The 25,815-nt window shown below is 42.0% G+C and overlaps 3 protein-coding genes, 1 long non-coding RNA gene and 5 other non-coding genes across 11 annotated transcripts in view; 5 read left to right on the plus strand and 4 right to left on the minus strand.

The window, feature by feature from the left end:
- gmeb1 (glucocorticoid modulatory element binding protein 1) overlaps positions 1-8,294 on the minus strand; it is a 10,016-nt gene extending 1,722 nt beyond the window's left edge. The window contains exons 1-9 of one of the 2 annotated variants that reach the window (XM_035681993.1): positions 8,141-8,294; positions 6,252-6,444; positions 5,962-6,014; positions 5,731-5,846; positions 4,368-4,471; positions 2,828-2,976; positions 1,397-1,522; positions 1,165-1,302; positions 743-865 (exon numbers count right to left, since the gene is read on the minus strand). In XM_035681993.1, coding sequence (XP_035537886.1) covers positions 743-865; positions 1,165-1,302; positions 1,397-1,522; positions 2,828-2,976; positions 4,368-4,471; positions 5,731-5,846; positions 5,962-6,014; positions 6,252-6,379 — 937 coding nt within the window. In that variant the 5' untranslated portion in view covers positions 6,380-6,444; positions 8,141-8,294. Of the gene's footprint in view, positions 1-742; positions 881-1,164; positions 1,303-1,396; positions 1,523-2,827; positions 2,977-4,367; positions 4,472-5,730; positions 5,847-5,961; positions 6,015-6,251; positions 6,445-8,140 lie in introns of both variants that reach the window. The other variant, XM_035681992.1, reaches the window with a different exon arrangement.
- Positions 8,295-8,758: 464 nt separating this feature from the next.
- On the minus strand, positions 8,759-8,892 carry LOC118343299. The gene has a single exon (XR_004797548.1). It is a non-coding gene; the product is annotated as a U11 spliceosomal RNA (small nuclear RNA).
- A 1,146-nt stretch (positions 8,893-10,038) lies between these two features.
- On the minus strand, positions 10,039-16,429 carry rab42a (RAB42, member RAS oncogene family a). Its single transcript, XM_035680808.1, has 2 exons — positions 16,093-16,429; positions 10,039-14,471 (listed from the first exon to the last, which is right to left on the minus strand). Exons 1-2 carry the CDS (start codon positions 16,305-16,307, stop codon positions 14,030-14,032), a joined length of 657 nt encoding a protein of 218 aa, XP_035536701.1. The 5' UTR covers positions 16,308-16,429; the 3' UTR covers positions 10,039-14,029.
- Positions 16,430-18,228: 1,799 nt separating this feature from the next.
- Positions 18,229-18,365, plus strand: LOC118343304. The gene has a single exon (XR_004797553.1). It is a non-coding gene; the product is annotated as a small nucleolar RNA SNORA16B/SNORA16A family (small nucleolar RNA).
- A 63-nt stretch (positions 18,366-18,428) lies between these two features.
- Positions 18,429-19,322, plus strand: LOC118342774. The gene is made up of 4 exons (XR_004797502.1): positions 18,429-18,490; positions 18,663-18,710; positions 18,960-19,006; positions 19,179-19,322. It is a non-coding gene; the product is annotated as an uncharacterized LOC118342774 (long non-coding RNA).
- On the plus strand, positions 18,525-18,596 carry LOC118343300. Its single transcript, XR_004797549.1, has one exon. It is a non-coding gene; the product is annotated as a small nucleolar RNA SNORD103/SNORD85 (small nucleolar RNA).
- Positions 18,750-18,879, plus strand: LOC118343296. Its single transcript, XR_004797545.1, has one exon. It is a non-coding gene; the product is annotated as a small nucleolar RNA SNORA44 (small nucleolar RNA).
- Positions 19,045-19,118, plus strand: LOC118343303. The gene has a single exon (XR_004797552.1). It is a non-coding gene; the product is annotated as a small nucleolar RNA SNORD99 (small nucleolar RNA).
- Position 19,323: 1 nt separating the features above from the next.
- Positions 19,324-25,815, minus strand: part of ctps1a (CTP synthase 1a) — a 9,119-nt gene continuing 2,627 nt past the window's right edge. The window contains exons 3-17 of one of the 2 annotated variants that reach the window (XM_035681429.1): positions 25,553-25,653; positions 25,314-25,430; positions 24,533-24,616; positions 23,970-24,050; positions 23,739-23,890; positions 23,483-23,615; positions 21,902-21,990; positions 21,720-21,814; positions 21,563-21,625; positions 20,904-20,947; positions 20,715-20,811; positions 20,576-20,631; positions 20,387-20,483; positions 19,982-20,126; positions 19,324-19,900 (exon numbers count right to left, since the gene is read on the minus strand). In XM_035681429.1, coding sequence (XP_035537322.1) covers positions 19,816-19,900; positions 19,982-20,126; positions 20,387-20,483; positions 20,576-20,631; positions 20,715-20,811; positions 20,904-20,947; positions 21,563-21,625; positions 21,720-21,814; positions 21,902-21,990; positions 23,483-23,615; positions 23,739-23,890; positions 23,970-24,050; positions 24,533-24,616; positions 25,314-25,430; positions 25,553-25,653 — 1,439 coding nt within the window. In that variant the 3' untranslated portion in view covers positions 19,324-19,815. The remainder of the gene's footprint in view (positions 19,901-19,981; positions 20,127-20,386; positions 20,484-20,575; positions 20,632-20,714; positions 20,812-20,903; positions 20,948-21,562; positions 21,626-21,719; positions 21,815-21,901; positions 21,991-23,482; positions 23,616-23,738; positions 23,891-23,969; positions 24,051-24,532; positions 24,617-25,313; positions 25,431-25,552; positions 25,654-25,815) is intronic. The other variant, XM_035681427.1, reaches the window with a different exon arrangement.

Consider the following 25,815-nt stretch of genomic DNA (forward strand, 5'->3'; position numbering starts at 1 on the left):
CAAAATGCACCTTGGGAGTCGTAGAGAACTTCTCCCCCGAGGTTTTTTATGTACTGTACACAGACTACAACCTCTGACTGCTTATGAAAGAACCAGGTATTTTGTAATGCAGTTGTTTGTGCCAATTCAAGGCAACGAATGGGATTTTTACTTCTAGATCAATTAGGGCCTGGAATAGCTCCTCCCACTGCAAAACTGTATTTGTAACTAAATCTGACTTCAATTCTATCATCTTTATTTCCTGGCTCAGACACTGGATTTTAAAACAGTCCGGCACTATTTCATCACACTAAGAAAGAAGACTACTCATTAACTGTCGTTAGTGTAGTGAAGGGGATGTCAGTCAAGTGTAAGTGAGTAATTATGTGTGTGTAGCACAGATTTCCCCTGCTCTCCTCTAACACACACACACACACAGGGAAATACAGAGCTTGTTGTACCGTGAAAGATGGTGTCAGAGATTTTTGGTGTACATAATGCATAAGCCGACTTCCAAAGTGTGTACTGATACACATCAGCGCTCAACATAAACTTGCTCAACTCAAAAACTTGCTTTGGACATTTTTAAAAAAATCATGAAAGCTCTCGAAAAAAAGACCTTGAGTTCTGATTTTTGAACGACGTGTCCAATGGGTCCTGAAAAGATATACGCGTCACCAGCCAAACCAAGGACAGCAGAGTAAAGAACAGAGAATCGTGTGGAGGCTCCTGAGGGGAAACCTTGTTTGTGGTCTGTACTCACTGGTGAGCGTGCTGAGGATTTGCTCCTGGCAGGGATCCGTCTGCTGCTTCCTCCTCTCCAGGATCTTCTTGACCGAGTCGAGCAGGCCGAACACTTGGGCAAGGTTACTGAGCACCGCCACCTCTACCAGACAGGAATCTGGGATCAGTGCGGCAATCAATCAAAGGGTCACTTGGTCAGTCAGAAAGGAGGAACAAATTCAGCTGTTGTAAACAATCATTCAGTCATTACTGTTACAGAAACCAGCCACTCTACAAGCTTCCTTTTGTCTGTTTTTCATCTATCAGCTTCCAACAGCAGCTGAATTTGTTCTCTCTTTCCATTTGTTTCTCGTTTATGCACCTTCAAACAAGCCCTAAGTCTTGCATATGGTCTGCTTTGATGATTCCCAGCAGCCAGTACACATTAGCGTTGTTCCGTACCTGTGTCCTGTAAGCCAGCTGGCTCCCTGCGCTGCTGCACGCCGTTCAGCAGCTCCAGCAGCTCTGTGCTGATGTTGGTCACCACTTCACCCAGCAAACCCACGTCGGCGATGCCCTTCCAGAAGTTCAGTGTGTCCTCTGAAGACAGACACAAGCAAGTCTCGGTCACTGATGTGTTTATGTCAATATTGTGATATTAAGGATCTGTGTCGGGGTGTGCGCTCTCTGCGACCTGAGATCTCATTCGATTCCTTCTTGTCGATAGACTCCAGTGAGATTGAGCTCCAGTCCGCCTTCCCACTCAGAACCTCGGACCTGTCCTCGCCCACTACCCCGCCGTTACCCAGGACCACCTGAGCTGCAATTTACACAAGACAGCACACATTATGCTTGTTACATGGACATTCAAATGTCTGAGATTTGAGGGTCCAGCAGTGCAAAAGCATTGCACTGAATCGTAAAGAGCATGTGAATTTGGCAGGAAGCTTTTAGCAGCTGACCCTTTAAAGGTTATATATGAGATTTAAAACATGAATATAGCTGTACACAACTATGTTAAGTTGTTTTGTTAAGTTTAAGTAAGATTTAGTGGAGTCATGGTGTCTCACTCCCTCTGCGTGTTGGTCTATCGCAGCTCTGTGAGGTTTGGTTTACAGAAGCCGGCTGAAAGACAAAGACGTTTTTGTTGAGTTTTATTTTATTCATTTAGTCTGAGATGCTGGTGCTCTAGTACGGCATCCAGTCAATTTTGTATGTATAAACTTGAATGTCAGAGCATTTTTAATGCAAAACTTTGCTAACTGTGACTACAACACAAAGACAAAGAAAGTTTCAGTGGAACTTATTTCTTTCATTTGATGTTTCTGGAAAGCATAGGCTTGTATACCTTTAACTGACAGAGAAAGCTGAAGGTACACAGGAAAGGGGGGTGGCAACCAGTAACCAGTTAAAACTCATTAACATCTGTTCAGTCAGAACTATGAACATGTTTTTATTTTTGCCTGAATTTGGCAGCTGCTGTGTCATCCATTACGATCATGCCAAGTGAAACTTGTCAGTTATTATGGCTTACACCAATGAACTTGTGCAGTATATATATAATACAATATAGTGAAGAGGAGAGACCACCACACAAATAATTATTTCATCTTTCCCAAATGATGAAGCATTTCCTCCAGCTGCTGTAAGAATGCAGTCTCCAGTCTCTCTAACTCATCGTTTAGGATAAATGACCCTTTACTGCAATCTAAATCTGCCTTCAACATATTTTGCAGCGCTGCAACATCAGCTGTTAAATTAATTCAACCATTTTGATAATCAAGCAATCGAAATAATATCCAAATTCTTTTATCACAGCTTCTCAAATGTGAAAATCTTTGCTTTCTTCAGTCCTCTCTGACAGTAAACTGAATATCTTTAGGATGTGGACAAAACAACACATTTGAGGACGTCACCTTGGGCTTTGGGAAACACTGATCAACATTTTTCATTTACAGATTAATTGATAATGAAAATAATTGTTAGTTGCAGAAGTAACATTTAGTTTTCTTCTGACACAAGCCTGATAAAGCAAAAACAGAATCCCTCAACTCTAAACAACACACAACAGCAGATCTTTTAATAAAGCGCCATGTGTCGAGCCATGACTTTGCTGTGTTCTCACCTTGAGAGGAGGTGGGCGTAGTAAGTCCGGTGCCATCGGGAGGGAACCGCGTGTTGTTGATTAAAAGGTCAAACTTGGTGCTGCGACACGTGTTGGTGCACAGTGTGCTGTGCTGGTAGAAGTCCAGCTGACCTGAATCCATCATTTTTCTGAGTTCAGTACATCAAAGCAAGCACCAAACAGTTGAGAAATAGAAGAGAGAAAAAAAAGAAGTTAGGTTTGATAGGCTACCATTGATCTCCTCAGTACTGCCAAAGATATTTGCATCCTTTATAGCTGACATTTCATTTTGATTGTCACTTTCTGAGCTGCCTGTCACTGTACTTATCTGGGTGGAGGTGCAGTGCCTTTCCGACTCAGTGCACTAATTCTACTTGTTTGAAAGTTTTGTGAGAGCGACTGCATGAAGTGTTACAACTCATTTGTGTGCAGGACATCACAGAAACAGCAGGAGGAGCAGGAATATATTTTGACTAGATACAAAAAGCCAAATTCAAGGATCTCATAACACAAACTGTGCATTAGTAGAATAGAATATTTGTGTATTTCTAAATTTAAAAACTATTTGTAAAGCTGCATATTTCTGCAAAAAGACAGGCATCTTATCACCCTACACCTAAACGAGTGCCATCAGCAGAGAAAGGAGATGGGATGGGACAATATACAGTATATTATCGCGTATCGTGATAAAAACACTCATTATGGTGAACTGATTTCCTAAATTAATTTTTAATTGCCAAAACAAAGAGTCTGCATCATTCCAAAATCATAAGTCTGTCACCATGGCTGAAGGCTCGGTTTGCCTGTATGTTTAAGAGGTTTAAAGTTCCAGTGTGTTGGATTTAGTAGGATCTGGTGATGAAGTTGCAGACTGCAACTAACTGAAGCATGAATGAGCTATGAAATAAAACAACACTACTGTAGAAACATTTAATGATTATTGAGATAATATCACAATTATTTTGACCAGGATAATCACATCGTCCCATGCAGAGAAAGGGGTCTCGTCCACACTCACAGACAGAGAGATTTACTATGGGCTCATGTATTTGTTAGTGGGATCTGAAAATGTCTTTCTGTTAATTACTCCATCTGGGTGTCAATGACCACAAATTCCCATTACCAACAAATATTTCCTTATATAGACTGCTCAGGTATGTATGTATGTAAAGTATGCAGGATATGATAAGTGATTCAATTTCAGAATATGACAGAATGTCTTTCCATCAGTCAAAGAGACAGATGGTTTAACGCAGACACAAGAGTTGTTATTATCATATCTACAGCTCACTCGTGATGGAATAATGTCTCGTTAGTTCTCTCTGGTATAAAGCTGCACAGAATATTTGATCTTGTCATGGTTTTGGATATTTATTCAAGACGCATGAGTCACATCTCTGCTGGTTACATCAGCAGTAATACATATGTGAGTTTGCATGCAGGCTGTGATGATGACTAATTATGATGTCGGGTAGTACAACCAAGCAGAATATTAAAATATGTGCTTTTGGCTCCCTAATCCAAATATAAGTCCGCTCACCTTAGCATGACTCCACCCATCCTGATGGCTCTCTTCCAGTCTTTCAGGGTGGCTTTTCCAGAAATGTGCACAAACTGCTTCGGGCTGATCAGCTGGTCTTCATACTGGTGGAGACAGTTAAGTGACCACATTGAGTTCATTGAGTGAGGATAAAACACCAGCAAAAACTAAAAAAGCTAATTTACATAGTCATATATAATATATTCATATTATTGCAGGTACCAAACTAAATGTACTATGCTATGATGTGGTGTGGTGTAACTGTGCACTACGGGTGGGTTTCAAACAAGCCACAAAAAGGCAGAACAACACACCCATTTAAAGCAGACAGGTCACAGAACTAAAAATGAGGTAATGGAACTACAAAGCACGTACCAGGTACAGATATAGTGTTAAGTTAAAAATGAATCCATAACTTTATGTTTAGTTGTACACTGCATATTGTATGGTTGTCACAAAATCCCACGGCACAGCTAACCTCACTTCACAGCACACTGTTTGGGAACCACTGCACTAGATGAAAGGGGTTTGGGGTCAGTCAAATGTTGTGCAGTAGTAACTACTGACTGATGATAATTGTAATCTATCACTGTGTCTGAAACAGATACCATATACTACTGCTATTAAGTATGTTCTATATAATAATGCTAACAGTGTTCTGAGGGGAAAAGTTTTTCTAGTACTTGTAGTTCCAGTATCATATATGCAACTAGAATATGTAATAATTCCACATTATAATGTCTATAAGCACTAAACTTGTGTTCTATATGTTGTGGAGTTGCATACCATGTAACCGCAACATACCTCTCGCTCCCTGTCAATAAAAACCCAAATGATTTTAGTGTCTATACTGTCATTACAGACTTAGTAATTTTACCTGTGTGAATGTCCTACATACTATCAGTCAGAATACTACTGCATGGATACAACAGTGACACCTTACCATTCACTGTTGGTAATACGAGCGCAAGAAAATCCACAAACATTAACATTTTGAAAAAGTGTGGAAATGACCTGGTCCTGCAGGTGCACAAACTCAATAAAGCTGTGCAAACATTTTGCCTTGATTTGATTTCAAGTCCCAACTTGTTTTTACAGACTAATGTACAATATTTTTTAACCGTAGCCTCAATTATTTCTTACCCATGTTTCTTATTTATTTATTTATTAGTGCCCGTTTAATTCAACTCATTCATAACAGTATGTTCGTAACAACCAAGTTTTCTTCACAGTCTGTTAGTGTTAATGCGTCTCGGGACTCATTTTCACTACATGTAATTGCATATGGATGGGCATTAGAAGACCACTAGTGAAACCCTCCTACAGTTGCCACTTTGCTTCAATGTGTACGACGAATACCAACCTTCACACATTTGACATTGATTCCTGGGCACACAAATTTCTTCACTAGCAACACAGCTTTACTGTCGCCGCATGTTATGGGACAGCCAATCTCAACGTCATCTCCTTCAGTTTGTTCTAAAAAAAATGAAAAGATACAAAATTTTAACAGGAGAAGACCAGAGGAAATTGATAAACATATGCATCACTAAATCTTTCAAACGGTCCAAACATCATTCTGACAGTCTCTTACCAGGATGGGCTTCAACAGCCATGACAGCTGCATCTGTTTCAGCAGATTCATCTCTGAAAATAAAAAACAGTTGGCATTTTCACTCATTTCTTCTTGGCGGTATAGAGGATACGGTCTATGTATTGTGTATGTAAGTATTTACTTAGGAGTAGTACTCTTTGTCCCACTGTAATTAAAACCTAAGAAGGGCTATTTACCTGGCATCCCTGCAGTTTGTTCTGTTAAATTGTTTTGAAGTGAACTGAACTGTAATTTCAGTCAGTGAGGTTACACCTGGCGTCAGTACATACCCAGTGGTGATTGGCTGGAGCTGGAGGATGACCTGAGTCTTATTTGGGTCATCGGGGTCCCCTTCACCGTCAGTCTTCACCATCACCACCTCCCCCATGGACACCGTGACCTCCTCCGTGGTCGCCATCACACTCAGAGTAGACTACAGAGGGGGGCTGCTTTCATATAACAGCTATCCAGGAGTTTGTTCATCTGAAAAAGGACAAATACATTTTTTTTTTAAAACATACCCATATATCATTCAGGATGTCGTGTACCATTAGTGATATGATATGTAGTGGAAAGAGATGTAAAGTGGACTGGTCATATGCATTGAGAATGAATGAGAAGTTGAAGATAAAGCAGATTGTGGAGCGCCTGATAATAGAAAAGGAATTTCTCGTTGGTTTAGACATTAGGGTGAGGTGGCATGATGTTGTTCCACAAGACATAACGTTATGTTAACATGTTAGTGCAACTTATTTAGTAGCCTAAAGGTGTTTTAATTGTAGACATACTGTACATGTAAGCATGCTGTTACATAGTTGAGTTGATAAAATAAAAAATAAAAAATATAGCTAATGCAGTAATGTTTTCTGAGTACATTTATACTGTTTGAATGGACTAGCATTGGGATAGCTGTTAACTTAGCTAGCTAACCACAACTAGCTAACGTTAGGTAACTAACTGAACTTTTTAAACCAAATGTAGACATACTATACATGTAAGCCTGTTGTAACATAGTGAAGTGAGTTGATACAATTAAAAAATTCAAAATATAATGCAGTAATGTTTGAGTATATTTTAATAGCCTATTATTGGGACAACTGTTAACTTAACTTAAGTTAGTTAACCATAGCTAGCTTGAAAGCTGTTAGGCTAATTATGCTTCACTCTCCCTAACATGAAGAACATGAACCAAACTTCATGAAGAAATTCGTCATTTAAACGGTAACGTTCTCCAATATGTTAAAATGTATGAATTCATCAATATCAATCTAACGTTAGTTATGTTATATCCACTACATTTTACCAAACATTTTGTCACTTTTTTTAATCATATTTCTGAAATGGTTCTGACACAAACTTTCTTCATGTCTGTGAACTAATGGGAGTAATAATTATTATAATATTAAAGGTCACATTTTAAATTGTTGGGGCTACATTTATCACAAGGCCATAACAAATATTACATTGCAATAAAACATGTTCTGTCAGCAATGCAAACTGCTCATAAAGCTCCAGTTTCTAAGTCACATTTTTGAGCAAACTGTGGCGTTAGTGTAAGATTTTCCCGCATATTGTGGAATAGAAACCGCAGTTTCGCCTAATTTAGGGAGATGCTAACTGACAAGAGGTCGGTGGACCATGCACAGTTACAGCAGAGATAAATCCATCTGCTTTGTTGCAGATGAAACATCCCTATTACCAAAGTTAGATGGGTTATCACGACCGCAGTAGGCACCTGACTGCTTTTCGCTATTGAGATCCACACAGCTACTCAGACTAGGCTCGACGGTAGCCATTATGGCTAACGCAAGGGCGTAACTTGATGTGTGGGAAACTGGACAATATTGTGAACTATACTGTCCGAGACGGGTAAAGCTTTGCATTTACAGTGTGACGGTTACGTGCCGCTTGTCTCTGAACCGTACGTCCCTTCGTAACTCTGCATTTTAACTCTCCGCTCCCCCTCAAAATGACGTCTCCCTGTGCGGCGGCACGTACAGCAAACAACGGCGCGGCGACGGCGTTGCCCCTCCATTCTGTACGAGCCTGGCTGGCTGAACCCCCTCCGCGATATACCCGAAACCCCCGGCTAAAACTACCGTTCGCGTCGTAAGCGCGGGTGATATTTTGCAGCCAAGCATATTTGAAATGACATAGTAAAAAATGAGCTTGTCCTTACCGTTTTATGAAGAGAAACGCAGCCCTAGATTGTGGAGAGCTGCGGCGCATGCGCACTTCTCTGATATAGCTTGACTTCCTGCTGAACAGCGCTCGCCTTGTTATCACGCTCTTGTAAACCCTGAACATCAACCGCAACTCTTCACTGTGACTCCAGTAACTGTATCATAGAGGAGAGGGAACCCTCTGTTTGTATATTTATTTATGATGTTATATCTCCTAGGTTTGGTCTATTCAGCTTGCACCCCAGTGAGTGTGATCACAGGTTAACATTGGCCTTGTAATGTAGTGTTGAATAAACTGTGGGACATTTTGAACAGTGAAGCACAGAGCACTGTTGTTATAGAGTCCGAGCTGCTGAAATAAAGGCATTCTTCACCCCAAGGCGAAGTCTAACAGCTAGTTTGCTATATAAATAAGAATGATATTTTAACTATCAATATGTTGAGCCAAGTGGCCATATCACACATCTGTATATGTTTAACGTTATAAGAAACCTTGTCTACAGTTCTCATTGCTCACTTATAACAACTCTAACCTGTGGGTTGAAATGAGAGCTCCGCTGTGTAAACCTGCTCTTTCTATCTCTATGTTGGGTCTTTTCTTTCACAGCAGAGGACGGGGCGCCAGGACAAGTGATCACTAGCAGCCCCTGGTTTAAAAATTGTGCTTCCGAAATCTCTTGATGGCGATTCCGCAGGAGGAGTGGATTTCCCCACCCCTCCTGTGCCAATCACAGCAGAAGCCCTTTTTAACGAATCACCTGAACATCCCACGTACTGAGCAGCGGCAACACGTCCCTCACTCAGGGTTCAGGAGCCGACAGTGTGTCTCAGTGTCTCAGCGTTTGACTACGTGTTGTGTCACAGTCATGTACGACAACCAACTATTATTTGAAATATTTAGTCATTAGTGAATTATTTTCGGTATTTTAGCAAATTTAGGTAGGGGATTTGAGTAGCCGAGAGCATGATGGGTAATAAAAGGCGGAGCGACCTACTGTTGTGGGCTCTCATTGGTTGCTGTGGGCTCTTCAACCAGTGCTGCGTTCAGGTAATGCGGGAATATCAACGAGTATCTAGATAAACAAAGGTCTTGTATGTTGTTTACTGTATTGTAAAGTGAACCTGAAGTCATCATGACAACCGTTTTCTCTAAATTCGGCGGCTGTCTCTCAGATAGCCCCATAGTTAACCCATAAGATAATGGAAACAGATGCAGGGACTGGGTTTTATAAATACTGTGGCTGGTACATTTACATCCCCAGGGGCTCCACTCCACTTTTTTGTGAGAATCTTTTCAGAAATTAAAAAAATGTAATGTATTTATTAGTATATAATTATATATTAATTATATTATATATTTTATACATTACACCATCCTAAATTGTGTTTTAAAGGCCCTCTCCACACTGACAGGATATAATTCTGAGTGGGGGATTAAAATGCTGTTATTATATTTACATTTCTTGTCCCTCATCTGAATTGTGGGTAAATTGTGGGTCTGTATGCTGTACAGATTATAATTTGACTTGACTATTGTGTTAATATAGGCCATACTGTCGCCAGATATATAAAATACATTTCATTTCTATGACATCCATTGCCAAACTAATGCTACCAGCTAATATAGATTACCTATTTCATTTTTGTTTTGCATCTTTTGTTCCCATTGAACCTGGCTGTAGCAATATCTCACTATCAGCTAGTAAATCTAATCAGGACAAAAGAAACTCTTGTTTTGGATAAAAGGATGGATGGATCCATTAATCAGTGACCAATCTAGGTCACAATGATCCTCCGTCAGTCTGTCAGAAGAGGGCGCCAAACCCCAGTGAAAAAACAGCAAACTTGAGTCCCAACATCATTCATTGTACATCTATTTATTTTTTTTAACCAATCAATAAAATCACATCAAATCAAAGGCCTTATACATGATATATAAAATAAATAACATTTATTCATAAAGCTGTGAAATGTGGCCATGGGGATCAGGAGCGGAATAATTCGGTGCTATGTACTGCGTCGAGGGCCTAACAGCTGCTGATGGTGTCTGGTATAGGAGCCCTATCAGTGGGTTGGTTTGATCATTCCCCTGGACAACATAAGAACACACCATTAAAGGCATAGTCCAACATTTTGAGATATCCTGTTCTGGGCTGTTTTGTGAGAGCGAGATGAGAAGATTAATATCAATCTCATGTCTGTGTCCCAAAATGTGCAATATTCATATTGAGTTCAAAAATATACGTAGCAACACCTCTAAAGCTCTCTAATTACTCATTCTTGTTTGTTTAAGAGGCTGTAAGCCATATATTTTTTTTGTTAAAATAAGTGTTAAATAGCTGTACGTTCCGACAGCTGTCACTGATACAGAGTGTACAGTCAAAGAAGGGCTCCCCAGTCCCTTTCTGCAGTAAACAGAGAATATGTTTTCTGGTATTCCATTCCCACTTTGTCCAATCAGGAGAGAGGACTCCACAAAGAGGCGGTCCTCAGGCAGCAGAATTTCAGTGTGGTGACTTGGGGAGGAGGGAGGCGACTGCTAGCTGCAAGAACGGACAGGAAGTTAGCCAAACTGCAGACTTCACTTACAACACCTTTAACCTGTACACAAACAGAAATGTAAAAATGGCAACTTGTGGTTTTACTGGGAGTTATGCTGGAACATCAGCATTATCCACAGACTAAGCAGACTATGTAGCTCACCTCACAACCTCCTTTTACTTTTCTTTAGAGGTGTTGATAGGTGTATTTTGAAATTTAGACAGAGTCAGGCTTCCTGTTCCCATTCATCTAATTCTCTGACAGAAAGCAATATAAGAGTGTTTCCTAAAAACTACTTTAAGATTAAAGTAAGAGAGAAGCTGGATCTGGACTGAAGACTGGCCACCGTCATTCTCATCATCATCATATCACAGGATGGTCACTTTTTGTAAGATTGCAGTTTTTAAGGTTACAAATGCTGTTGTTAATCTTATCATTATTGTCATAGCTATTTAACATTGGTGGAGAGGATTCGTCAAGTGATGAGAAATAAGCTTATTTCCTCCCACAGAGTCTTTCACAAAGCCCTTTCTTCTTGGTGTCTTTCCAGTCTTGTCCTCAAAATTGAACCAAAGCTCGGAGGCTGCCTTCTTCGCACCACGCAGTGCAACGGGCCCTTCTGATGTGCGGTGCTCAGGAATGGGAATCATGCTCACTGGAGAACAGTTTGCTAACAGCACAGTATTAACATACAAATTCAAACAATATCATACAATTGAACCCTGTTTAGATGAGAGACAAAAAGAGGAAGGTAGTTGTATTAAACACAGCCAGACTGGTTGTCAGATGGTGATTTTGGATGTTGCAAGGACATTTAGCTAGATCTCAAAGCATAGCACCCCTGTGATGAAGTCCTCAGCTGTGCCGAGAACACAAAATGTTAACGTGTGATTGTCAAACAACCAAAAAACATATAGTATGTAGTGTTGGACACTGTTTTTAAACCTGGCTATAACAGGTCTACCAGGAAGAATATAGTTTGAATCTGTACAGAACAGTAAAAAAATAAAGGGAGGGTGCAAATGTATTAGAATACATTCCTTACATGCTGCCTTACAGCCTTCCTCTATTAAAAGGAAACAAATGTCAGTTTGGTCACATGAACGCAAAGTAAAAACTGCAGAATGCATAATCTCTGTGTGTGAACAGGTTTTTTGGTGAGATGCTGGTGAAAGGTGAATGAGCGGTGGGAGGGGAGGTGAGTTCCCAGGCATAGTGTACTGCGGTCTAATGTACACTCGAGGCCTGGAAGCAGATTAATAGCGTCTGCGGTCAAAAGCCTCTGCAGAGTTGAAAGTATACACAACCCTCTGTGTCAAAGGTAGTTACTGCTATGTTTGTGAGACATGCGTTCATAATAAATGCAACTCACTGCTCAGAACAGCAAGCTGATAGGCTCCATTACAGCTGGTATTATTAGGGTCACAAGTCTGTAAAGACTCTTATCCATGTAAAAGCTTATGTTATATCAACAGTACTTACTGTAGTTAGCAAAGAATTTCAGCGACTTTAAGTACAGCTTTAAACCTTAGATTTATATAACGATAATAAAACTCCTGGCCTTGAAAGTCAACAGATTTATTGGCGATCACTTCTGTCAGATTTCAATAAGTAAAAACAGGCATTTTGTTCAGTTTAGGTACATGGTTCAACATTTTGGGAAATGCACTTATGTGCTTTCTCCACGAAAGTTATATGAGAAGATTGATACCAGTCTCATGTTTAGAGCATTGACAGTATATATAGTGGAAAGAGCTTCCAGGTCTGTGAAGTGAAGTCAGTGTGGTAGAGTCTGCATTCTTTCTAATGGCCAGCAGGGGGCAGCTCCATGGGCTGCAAAAGGGAGCCCAACAGTATGGATCCCTTACAGAGAAATAACCCGACATCTCGTTTAATTTAGGACTTTAATGTAGGACTTACAGAAATGAGACAGATATCAATTTTCTCTAATTCCCGGAAAGCAAAGCAAAAATGCTTATTTCTCAAAATGTTGGACCATATACGTTTAAGGCCCTGCAAATATCAAATCAAGCAGTCTGTTGGGCAAGAAATAGATGATAAGAAATACGAGTGAGAGTGGCAATGACATGTGGCAAAAGTCCCTTGCCAAAACCCAACCCAGGGTGCTGTGGTTACTGAACTGTTTGGAGGACTGTAATAACCATGTTTAAGAAATGCAAATTCACTTTTGCAGTGTATGCTACCATGTTAATGTGGCATCCTCAGGGCTGAACATTTTTTTCCTACTTGGAGCCCTGACTTTTCTCTAGATCTCCCCAAATGGCCTACTGACACCTCTGGAACACAGCATAAAGTCTATACACAAAAGCAGCACATATATCCACACCATTGGATTTAATGAGTTGGCATCCATCATCAGCTCAGGCATGAATGGCATATTATTTTACCAAACTGAGCTTTGAACAAATGAAACAGCTGTTTACAGAAACAGCTGCAGGTGGAATCCAAACTCCCTTTTGTTCTTAAACACATCTTTACTACCGCTGATGATGAGAGGTGACACACTTGACGTCTTGCTTCTGTTGATCCTATGATACAAATACCTAAATGGGACCACCAACACTAATTTCAGTGGCCTATCTTGATGTATACACCTAAACTAGAAATAATCTAAATTTTTCTTAACAAAAACATCACTCATCTATTCACAGAATGATCAAAGGTTTAACTCAGTTTGGCGTAAGTGCACACACAGCTTACAGTAGCAGGAGCACATTGATTTAATATGGCGACACTAATTGTAGAGCTGTATGTTCACACTATCAATTTAATAGCTTTCAGTGACCTTTTAGCTTTCATCTCTATAGATTTCACTATTATTTACAATATTACAGTCACAAAAGATTGCAGGCAAAGCATTGCACAAACTTTGACGAGTAGAAACCGACAATAGATGCCAGACTACAGTAAGTCATAGTCCATGGATTTATCTGTATCTTCAGTATACTCAGTAGTCCATTAACTCCAGGGCTGTGTAAAGGAGTACTGGCTACACTATAAGACCCAAGACCTGATCACCTCTGGACGCTTTCTGTGTTTTCCGAACCTAACGAGGCCCAAAACAGGTTGACTCGTGCTACACCACATGAATTTAGAGATACAACTTGAGACACATTGGGATGTACAGTGGCCCCCTGTTAGAAAAGAATCCCAGTTGTCAGAAGAAACCACACACAGAGAGGGCACAAAGCACAAGGTGAGGGAGTGATGGACGGTGATATCACAGGGTGCTGAGCCTGAGTGACTTGGTTTCGATGGACAGCTGTGAGACGAGGTGAGCTCTTGGTGTGACGAGACGGTGTTTGGACACGGAGAGTTCTCAGTCAGCAGTGGCAGCCCTTTTCAGCGGTCGCGGTAGCTAGCTCCTCTTCGTCCTCGGCCGGGTAGAGCACCTTGGCGGTGAGGCCACTCTTCACCCCGTCCCAGCCGTCGCGGGTGACGATCTCCCCCATCTTCATCAGCTCGTAGATGTCTCTGGTCAGCAGTTCGAAGGCCCGGTCCACGTTGCTGTTGCACTTGGCCGAGGTCTCCACGTAGCGGATGCCCAGCTCGGCCGCCAGATGCTCCGCCTCATCCCGGCTCACCTTGCGGTCCTTGTTGAGGTCGCTTTTGTGGCCGATGAGGATGTAGACCATGTGGTGAGGCAGGATGTGCTCACTCACCTCCTTGTGCCACTCCCTCACATGGTCAAAGGTCTTGCGATTGGTGAGATCAAAGACTAGTAGCCCGCCCACGGAGTTACGGTAGTAGGATGTTGTGATGGACCTGGTGGGTAGATATATTAATGACATGTTAGTAATACAGGGCAAAATTTCTTGACTTAACACTTCCGAACATCTTGGACGCAACCGTCACCTGCAAGCAAAAGCTTTATAAAACCACTGTATGTAAGATCCAGAACTGTTTTAATCTTTTGGAGGAAGTCTCAAGTTAGTTAAGACAAGTCCAAGTCAAGCATGAGCTCTTGTGGAAGTCGAGTCTCGAGCCCAAGACCAGTCTCAATAAGCAACTAGCAAGTGTTAGTCTTTAACTTGAGGCTTGAATGTTTTTGGTTGAAATCTCAAGTCAACTTAAATATATGGGGAACCAATTCTCAGTTTTTGTGACTCAAGTCTGTCTCAAGTCTACAGCTCTGTAAAGCTCTGTATTCTCTTTCACCATACTTACAGCAACCAGGACTTACTGCCAGAATCATTGAATCTCTGCTTTTCAATATCTGTTAATGTTTTAATGTCCGAAGTAGTTCCACTCTGTGTATTTTCTAAATGTTCTGTATGTATCCTGTTGCCCTTTTCTACGGTGCACACTGCAGACAGCCAACGCCTGCTTCCTTATATTTTGTCCATCAAAACCAAGTAGCACTCCCATGCCGGAATATCAGGTTTGCTGTGTGCCAGATTGTATGTGTATGTGTGCAAATTAAATGTATTTAATATGCATATGCACTATGTATGCACAATATGAAATAATACTGGTATCAAAACTAGGTTTTGACACAGGCTACTTTTACAATACAGGGCTTCCAAATGTGGCAAAAACACCTTTGGACTTTAATTGCCCTGCTGGAGAATGAACGAGTGAATAACTGAATTAAATTGAATTAAACTGAATTGAACTAAAATTAATCAAATGACCACAAACCAGACAGTAAACACGGGATCCTTAGGGGCCCCTAAAGGTCTGCGGCCCTGGAGTTTTTCCCCCTCTTGGATCCAGTCATACACACACACACACGTCCTAATCTGTGTCTTTTTCACGAACACTTCATATTCAGTTAAGACAGAAGTGAAAGACTGTGAGTGTGTTGGAGCCTGAAGGAAAACACCCTCTGAAGCCTGGGCTTCAAAAGGGAAAGCACATCTGAGAGCGGAGCAGCTTCTCACCACAGAGAAGAGCTTTAATGGAAACGATCCGTGACAGCAGGGACACATGAAACAGAGCAAGCAACAGGATAGATGAATGCAAAAGCTCGGCTGTTGTCATCCTGGTGTTGCACCGGAGACCGTGCAGTCAGTATCTGATGGAATCACAGTGGGGCCTGAATATGAGGAGGCTGCCCATCATCCGTGAATGAATGCAGTGATGCGACTCGATTTTCACTGCTTCTATATAGGCCAGGGCATCATAAGATCGAGGCCTATATAATCTTCTCCTGACCCTTTTCTCCACTGTCTACACTCACTTCATTACATCACAACGAGGGAGGAAATGGCCCTCATTCAATTTAAAGGCTTTCATTTTAAATAACAGCAGCCAAACACGACAGCGAACCAAGGCCTCTCCATTATTTAACGACTCGGTGAAGAATGGTGGTTACATTCAATTCAGCGATGTTTGTATTGAAGCAGTAATACATACATTTAAAAAAACAAAAAAAAACCCGTACCTGAATCGCTCCTGACCGGCTGTGTCCCAGAGCTGCAGCTTTATTTTCACCCCGGGCTCGATATCAAGCGAGCGGGCATAAAAATCTACCCCGACCGTCGGATCCGCCACATCGCTGTAGATTCCGTCCGTGAAGCGTTTGAGCAGCGACGACTTCCCCACAGTGGAATCCCCGAGCAGAATGATTCTGAACTGGTATTGCCACAAAATATCCATGGCATGACTAGAAGGGGGGATACCAGCGGAGTGTGTGTAACAAAGCCCTGTGCGCGGCGTGTTTACATGAAGCCCCGGCTCCCGCTGCTCCCGCTGCTCCCGCTGCCCCCTCTGCTGCTGCCTTGCCTTCTGCTCAGGAAGAGACGCTGAGCACGGAGCGACCGCAGCAGTCATGTGACACATTTACCTATGTGCTACTACACGGGGTATAAGCTGCTACCGTCAATGAGACAACTGTGTGTATTAAAACATAATTCAGGTTTTTATACCAGCAGGAATTTTAACACGGTCAGACAAGTAATACGTTCAAACAGGCACACATACACAAAGAGGGTTTGGTCTACGTTGTGTGAAATTCTAGCAGGTTCTTTCAGTGTGCTTCAACTATCGTCGTGGCCCTGTATGAGCAATGTTTCGCAACGGTTTTATCTCAAAACCACAAGCGTCAGTTCAGTGGCTGGAGGCAGGCTGCTGTCCGTGGTTCTGAACTACATTCAGTAGGCTTCAGTTCCGGTTATAGCCCGACTCTACCGGCTGTTTCTCTCTTTACACACTATGTTTTCACTTCTGTCCTCCTCTGCGGAAAATACGTGATTGGGGAAACGTCAAAATCCCTCTTTGTGTTGGTAGTCATTTGTGTAAATCACAATAACCCAGAAAGACGGAAACGGTTCGCAGAAAAGCTTATAAAAATACATATCCCATCATGCAAGAGGTCCACGTGAGTTATGCGGGCCAATCAGAAGCCCGCTGCTCGGCGCTAGCGTATATAAGAGCAGGAGACGCTCTTCTCTGCCTCTTCCTCTTCCAGTCCTCCACGGGGAGAAAGTGCAGCGGACGCAGGATGGCGGTAAGGCCTCGACTCCATTTGTTTTCTTACGCTAAAGTTTTATGTTCGTAAATAATTGTGCTGTGGTTGGCTCACGCTGCCATGACCAACTACAGAGTGGGACATGTTAATGTTACCGCCGAGTTATTGACTATCAGGGCCAGCACTAGCGGGTAAACCAGCTAGCTAATGGTAGCTTATGAAGCAAATAACTAAGTTCATTACAGATTGTGGTAGCCGTTAATGCTCCATGATAACTAATTACACAGCGTTATATTTACAGTAACCGGCTTTGCGCCAGCTTGTTTTGTAATAAAGTTCATGTCCGGTTTTTTCTTTTTTTTTTCTTAGCTCTGTTAACATAAGGCTTATACGTGTGAACCACGTGGTCAGGTCCTCATCCACCCTTGAGATCTGCTTCAGATACAGTCCGATGTTCCTAAAGACCAAGAGTCTTTGGCTGTAGTTCACTATGCATGGTTAACCTGTTAAGGTCTAAATTTTAACCTGCTAAGAGACTTTCATTAGTCTGGTATAAGACCATGTAGAAAGTGAATGCACATAACTGGAGGCAATCCTGTAATTCTACCCTGTAATCTTCTAGTGCCTTCTACTGCTCAATAACTTGTACCACTGTTTTAAAAGTGGCTCCTAAAAATCCTGACTTAACTTCCTCTTAGCTGTTATTTAACTTGATGCTCATCAATGCAGAGCATGCATTAACATCTACATTTCTCTCTACAGGCTCAACCAGTAATGGGAGACTATGTCAGAGCATGTCTGAAACCACAGCTCTTGTGGGGTGTTCAGTACCGCTCAAAAGTGGTCCAAGGAAGTGAACCGACCACATGGCCAAGGCTGGCCCATGTGGTCAGAGCCAACAGATGAGCTACTCCAGCTGAAACTACTACTGAATGCTGGTTCGGCTAGAAATGTGTCAGAACTCCCGATGCATCAGTTTGGGGTGGGGCTGCAGCCACAGACCAGTCGGGTGCCTGTGCTGACCCCTGTCCATGGTGAAAGCAGGCAAGTTTTTATTTTATTTTTATTTTTCTCCTCCTCAATCTAAGACTTTATACTGCCTTTTATAGAACAGGCTCCTATCGAAGCCGCTCCTGCTCTTACGTAGCAGCGAACGGTCAACAGGAAGCCGAAATGAAGACTTTCACCGACGGTCGCTGTTCAGTTTGACAATAACTGCTCCAGCAACAATTTGGGAAAGGACACTAGTACTAGACTATACTTACTATAAGGAAAGTGGTGAATAGCTTTTCTAAACATTTGCCGTCTTTGTGCAGGTCTAAGTCCTGGTGAAGATGGAAGGTTGAAACAAAGGAAACGACATCACCTGCAGGTAAGTTTCTGAGCCACAGCTCACATACACTAGTACTGGCTGTGATGACATACTTGCCCTCACTGAGATCAGGCATGATTGAGACAATTTATATTCCTGAGCCACACTTGTTAAACTGGAGTTTAACGAAAGTAAGGTCCCATTTAGAAACTAACTGAATTGCTCTGTTTAGGTGATTCCAATGGCTGAGCCTAAAGGGACTAGAGGAGGATGTCTCAAGGTAAACTTATTTTTTTGCTCCCTCTGATTACTTCACATTAAGCATGCTATCCTAAGGACCGGGGCTTCTTCATAGCTCTAGGTTCTCCAAGTGCATGCAAGAGAATAGGGTGGTCTTTGACTGCTCTGGCCCCCTCTGCCATCAGCAGCCACTCAACTGTCCTACAGTAGTCCTGATTATTTGCTGGTGCAGTCAGAAGTGATTAGCTACAGATAATCGTGATTGTAACAAATCTTTCTCTCATTGTAGGCATCAATCTAATCTTGGCTCTGGAATCGTAACTTCGTGGTCTGAAGGTATGTGAAGACATTTGTCAGCACTCACGAGCTGCTATTCTGATCCATGATGATCACTTGACACAATGAGGACTGTTGGATGAAGCTTGCGGATATGGGACTGAGATCAGCCCTGTTCATGTTCTGTTCAGAAATGGCCAGTGACTTGCACTAAAACTTTTTTTTATTTCAGGTCCAGTTGGAGAGCAGCCTGAATAAGTGAGGGTGGTGGACGTCCAGTCATCTGTATTCCTGGCTGCACCAATGTTACATTTGTTGAACTCGCATGTATATGTAAAGTTGACTGTTACCAAATAAAATTTAAACACAAACTCAACTATTCTTGAAGCATTTATTATATTTAATGTTCCATTCACCTCTAAAAATGTAACAACTTTGAATATGCTGCAAATGGCTGTAGCAGGGGTTATTTACAATAAGGCAACAATAGTGGAGTCAGTTTTAAATTAGACTGTTCTCAGGAAATGGTCCAGCAACTTTTCATTTACCACATAAGCATTGAAAGCTCTTGTCACTTGGTTTAATTTCACATGTCAACCACCCCACACCCCCTTACAATAATTGTATCTCATCAACCTGTGGTAAATGTGCAGGAGACACAATGTCAACATAATACAGAGCAGTTCATTTCCAGGACTGGAACTCCTAGTGCACATCATCCAGAGCAGGGTTGAGAAACACAATCCACCTTGGTCAGTGATTATAGGGGGGTCCACTTTAGAACAAGTCCAGAACTACTGAGCACTGTAGAGGGAAGTTGAAATTTTAACTGCCAAGTTTGCAAACATCTCGTACTGTGTTCCTCCAGGTCACTCAGTGGTAATGGAAGGTAATTTCAGTTCTGAAATCTCAGAGTCTGGGCTGCTGCTGCCGCTCCGGTCACTGTATGTGTCCCTGTGTCAAACACAAAATGGATGGTCAGATATAACAGCCGGTGTATCAGTTGAGCCATAAAACGTGTTGCAGTGTGTTTACCGTGGAGAGAGACGGCAGCCCTTCTGTAAGTAGCTCTGCAGCTTCCCTGCAGCAGCCAGCAGCAAACCCAGATAGGGGGGTGATGGTTTGATGGGGCGGGAGGTGAACTCAGGGTGATACTGCACTCCCACAAAATATGGATGGTCTGAAACAGAATTACATTTACCATGAGGGCTCTGTGTTTACCCTATTTCGTGTCAAAATGGCTGCTATGAACAACTGACTAAAGCTTTCCTCCAACATTAATCTGGCCACAGCGCATGCTAAAATAAAACCATTTTTCCAGGACACATTGGGAACCCTGAATGTACTGTAGGCAGGGGGTTGTAGAGGACCTGTTGACCTTTCACAGTAAATACCATTATCCACAAGATAAAAAGCAGTTTAGGGTTTCATTTTGCGTACCATCCAGCTCTATGACCTCCATTCTTTCCCCTTCCACATCCTGACCTACGAAGCGGAAGCCCATCTCCTCAAAGTGACTCTTGAGGTCAGGATTAACCTGCACAAGGATGACAAAGTTAAAGAAAACACACCCTCTCCACTGTCAACAAGGTGGTTTAATGCTGCTGATGAACTGAGAAGTGAACAGACCTCAAAGCGATGCCGGTGCCTTTCATCCACATACTCTGCGTCTCCATAAAGCTTGCCTGGAATTCAGAACAGCTGTAAGCACAGGGCAGACGTATCAACACATCAATACTGAGCTCAAAGTACATTTTCAAGTTCTTACGCAATACGCTGTTGTTGGTCTTGAAAATGGTCCGTCTCTTCCCTAGCCTCATGGTTCCACCCATCTGCCCCGGGTTGTGTTCAGGCATATCGATCACCTGCAGATGTTCAACACGACAAACTCAATTTAATGCACACTCTCGCATACAATTACAGCGAGATCATTTCTGAATTTAAAAAACTAACTTACCACAGGATGCTTCGATTCTGGGTCGAATTCAGTTGAGTTGGCATCTAAGTGCAGAACAGGCAAAGTCAGTCAGTTCTGTTAAGTATGTCATATATAGATTGTTTGTGTTTAAACCCCAAACTGCTCAATAGCAGTACTGTAAACATAAACAGAGGGCTATGATGATGAATATTTTAGGCACTGTGATCAATACTAATGCACATCCCACTGCTCTGGTTTAACTGACAGATTGTATGCACATGGTGGTGTGTTCTTTATACTAGTAGACAGTTTGTCATTTTATTTTGATATCACCTGTGTGCATATTACTTGCATTCCTAATAACTCCTATGCCACATGCACAATTGTAAGGACTATGAAAATGAGTACTGAATCAAAAAGGTGCCTGATGGAATAAAATAGTCAAATTGAAAGAATTCGGTAGCTGTAATTCAACAAATTCTGTAAAAATTACAGTTTTTACTCGCTCAGTAGCTGAACACATATGTACTCAATCTTTCACCTGAATTAGTAAAAGAAAAATAAGGAAACTGGCTTTACAACATCAGAGCCAGTTTGAGTAACATGATAACGCTCTGTTTAGTGGTGGTGGTTTTCTTTGATGCAAATACAGAACACTACACCAGTTCAGTTTGGCTATGTGGGAGAATTAATATTACCTTTCCAGCCAAGCATGTTCCTGGCAAATTCACATACAGCCAACTGCATTCCAAGACACACGCCTGCAGGAACACACACAGTTCAAAAGTGTTATTCCTTTCAATAGGATAAATCTGATAAACACGTATCATGGCCATCCTGACAGCTATCCTGTACCTAGAAAAGGTTTTTTCTGATTCCTGGCCCAGTTGATGGCGTGAATCTTTCCCTCAGTTCCTCTGACACCAAAACCTCCTGGAACCAGGATGCCACTGAGGATAGAGGGGGAAACAGTTGATGAAACTACAAATGTAATGTCCAGGTTGTATCACTGTATTTAATGGTGCATCAGCACTCACTCAGCACTGCAGAGTTTCTGCCACGCCTCGTGGTATTTCACCGGTTCCTCCTGCAGAGTGCTCGGCTCCAAATACGCTGAGTCTATATACTGAGGGGCAGAGACACAACGTTTAGGTGGCAGCTCTGAAGAACACAAGATTTAGATAGAGAGCTGTTTTCCACTAGATGGCAGCACATGCAGGATTTCCAGTCTGGGTCAAGTTACTCTTTATGGAAGAACTTCACACCCGGTTTGACTTAAACACACACACGCATCACAACTATTTTCTTTTGTAATGACATTACAAAACATTACAGACTAGGACCAGGATCCCAGATAGATGAAGACAAAGACACATGTATGCAGGTGTTCTAAAAACATCAGGAATTTAGTTATTGTAGTCAGGCTCGTTAATACAGGACAGCACTTGATCACAAATGGTCATAAAAGCTTCGGTTTAGGGTGATTTGACTACATTAATTCAGCCACAGCCAACAAGTTCAAATCAAGTAGAATTTATTTTATTTTACAGAAAATCTTTAAGAAAGTTCCAGTGTTCGCTGCACATACAATTAACATCACTGTGCATGTATTTATCAACCACAGCAACAAGAAATTTGATCATTATTAGGCTGTATGCATAGAAAAAATAGAAGTGATGCCGAAAAGAGCAGTACAGGTCAGTTCCACTGTCACAGTTTATGCTATCAACAGTCCTAAATACACACGCAGGTTACGTAGGGTATCTGAGAAAGAGGCTAAAATACAAAAATGTACTGGATAACTATTATTCCCAGGATATCTGCTCATTTTAAATAATGTCTAGGTGTTCCCATGACTGGAAAACTAGTCTCTAAATTGCCAGCTTTTCCAGGATGCGTGGGAACCCTGATAGTTTGTCATGTAATTTAAGCTAATTTAAAATCATTCTAGAAGTCATAACTCAAAATTAAAGCTGCAAGCAGCGTTGGGCGGGCCCTCGCACTCCACGCAACTCGGGGCGTGCTGCGGCCACGTATTATTAGTGAGGGTCCCAGGGGCAATGTGGGCAGCATCGTACAAGTTTCATTTAAATCCACGTGCAATGCGGAGAGTATAAACTTTCTTAAAATTTTAAAGGCGCCCCCTTGTGGCAATAGCCTAAAATTTTACACGATCTTGAGGAAGAATGTGGAACCTAAGGATTCAAGTTTGGTGTATCGTACATACATATTGGGGAAATGCTCCACTTACTGTTTTGACCAAATCCTACAAGAAGTAATAATTTTATCGGGCGTGATTTTTTGAATATCAAAATCTTCAAATTCATTTCAAATTTTTTGCCAGGACAGTCCCCACATGATACATAACAATTTTCGTGCAAATCGGACAAAGCATATAGGAGTAAAATAATTTTTTTGACGGTAGCGCCACCTAGTGGCCAACCCGAAAGCTGCGCATAGAATATAAAATTTTTCGCCACGACTGACATGTGCGCCGAGTTTCATGAGTTTTCGAGCATGTTGAGGCCTCCAAAAATGCGTTTGTTTAGGAGGAAAAAGAAAAAGAATTCCTTCAAATCTGTCACACAGACTGTGGGTTAACACCACGGTGTACATACCTTAACCTCCAATTTATGGCTAATGGCCAGGGCCGAGTGCTCCAGAGCCTTGATGACAGAAGCATAGGAGTCGGAAAACTTGGTGTACTTCCCAACCAGTGCTATAGAGCAGTGCTCCAGCAGTCTGTCTGACCTGTGAACACAGCATGTATAGTAGTTAACGCTGGAGATAATCACATACTGTAGGGCAGGAGAACAGCACAGGACCCCCCGTCCCCAATTTCATTTTAAATTGAGGATTTCTTCTTTAACTAACCTGTCAGACATCTCCTTCCATTTAGTCAGCATTTTCCTGGGTCGGGCCTCTATGGGCATATTGAGTCTCCTGCTCAGGTAGCCCACCACACCCTGATTCTCCAGCAGCAGCGGCACTCTGTAGATGGACGACACGTCGTGCACACAGATGACCTGGGACGAGACAGCTCATTGAGTTTGGAGCAGCTGAAAGAGTCTGTTTCATCAAAGGGCTTCAGTGTCGGTGACGTACCTGTTCGGGTTCTACGTGGCAGAACATTGAAATCTTTTCTTTGACGGAGTTCTCCAGAGCAGCGGAGCAGCGACACATGATCTATCGGCAGAGATGAGATAAAACTTTAATGATCGCTGAGGGGGAAACACGTCATTTCAACAAAAAAAGAATATAGTCGAGCCTCGATAACAGAGACCTATGGAAAGTAAGCAGATGTGCCGTGGAAGCCAGTAAATTCATGAGCAGATGATAATGAGGTGGAAGAGAGATTACAGCTTTTTGTACTTCTGTACGGAGGTGTGCATGGATGCGGAGTTGGAGCCAGGAGAGTGGGATTGGGACGTGAACGGCTTCACAGAAATTATCCAAAACTTCAGGATGTCATGGCCTACTTTGAAAAAGGCCCACTGTGTAACATTTAGGAGGCTCTTATTGGTACAAATGTAATGGTCAATGTCATTACTGCTCATGAAACATACTGACGTGTAGAGTCACAGTCAGCAGGGAATACAGACACACACACACACAGTAAAGTGGAGCATTTACAGTATAGCGATGAGTGTGTGGAGCAGGTGACTCACCAGATCAGGGGACAAACCCAGTCCTCTCAGCTCTCTGACACTGTTCTGGGTTGGTTTGGTCTTTTGCTCTCCTGTCGCACTGGGCTGGACACAACAATGGAGAGATTCATATGTTAAACTGACTGTACACAACGAACCCGATGCCGACCTCTTGTCTGTGCATCTGCAACTACAGCAAGGTTATACTAAAGAATATCTGGCCTGTTTCTAGAAGGGCTGTTTTGCAGTGTGCATTTGAGATGCTGTCAGCTCTGATTTACCTGCTGCTACTGTCTCGTGAGGGCCCAATTGGTACTACACACGTGTATCCTTTACCAGAGAAGAGAAGGAAGCCAGCTACTTCCATCATCAGCTTTGTGATTTATTCCTTGTTACCACGTGCCTGAGCGGACAAACTGAGTGGCTACATTTGAATTTTACTTTAAAACAGCAGCATCAGCCTGTCCTCAGAGCAGTCCTCTAATCTGATGAAATGAAAGCATGTATATGATGCTTCATAAATAACTTATGTGCTACTCTGAGCAAATGGGTTTAGTCCTGAGTTTCAGTGCTTTTTCTGGTAGTGATTCATCTGTTGATAAATACGAGCCCAGATTTTATTTCAAAAAATGAAAATCTTATTTGTGAATTTAAATTAAAGTTGTTTTTAAAAAATTTTGAAAATTCTTCGTTGTTGTTTTGTATCTCCAGAGGATGACACACACCGTTATGATGGAGGCTGAATAAGTGTGTGTAGAGCAGCTGATACTGATATTCAGGCCTGAAGGTGTTGCTCTCTTACCTGTGGTATCAGGCTGACGTGAATGTTACAGAAGTTCTCTCTCTTCACTTTAAACTGGAACTGCCTGAAGGCCTCGATGAAAGGCATACTCTCGATGTCCCCGACAGTGCCTCCTAACTGCAAACACGCACACAGTCCCAAATATCATCACTGACAAACATGGCAGCTGTATAAAAGAACATACAATATGAGCCATTTGGCACAAATGATCACATGATAAAAGGAACGGCTCGGCTTACCTCTATTACACAAACTTGAGGTTCTACATCGTCAACATCAACGGGTACTTTGGCCTGTTTCACAACCCATTCCTGGATGGCATCTGTGATGTGTGGCACCACTGTAAAGAGAGAAATCATTCTAGACTCGACATCCTCTTTCAAACATAACCAGTGGTTATTAAAGCAGAGTTCACACTACGTGATTTTAGCCAAGATTTTCCACTCACTGACTGTTTTGGGAGATCGCAGAGAAAATGCACCCAGATCAGAGGCAAATCTAC

Source organism: Morone saxatilis, unplaced genomic scaffold, assembly GCF_004916995.1.
Source record: "Morone saxatilis isolate NCDOM2014 unplaced genomic scaffold, NCSU_SB_2.0 Contig9, whole genome shotgun sequence".
Lineage (NCBI taxonomy): Eukaryota > Metazoa > Chordata > Actinopteri > Moronidae > Morone > Morone saxatilis.

Bases quoted from the DNA above. Each gene is read 5' to 3' on its own strand.
- rab42a (XM_035680808.1), bottom strand. From the start codon at position 16,307: ATGGATATTTTGTGGCAATACCAGTTCAGAATCATTCTGCTCGGGGAT. The intron at 14,472-16,092 runs GTACGGGTTTTT...TCTACCCACCAG, and splicing joins GCCGGTCAGGAGCGATTCAG to GTCCATCACAACATCCTACT.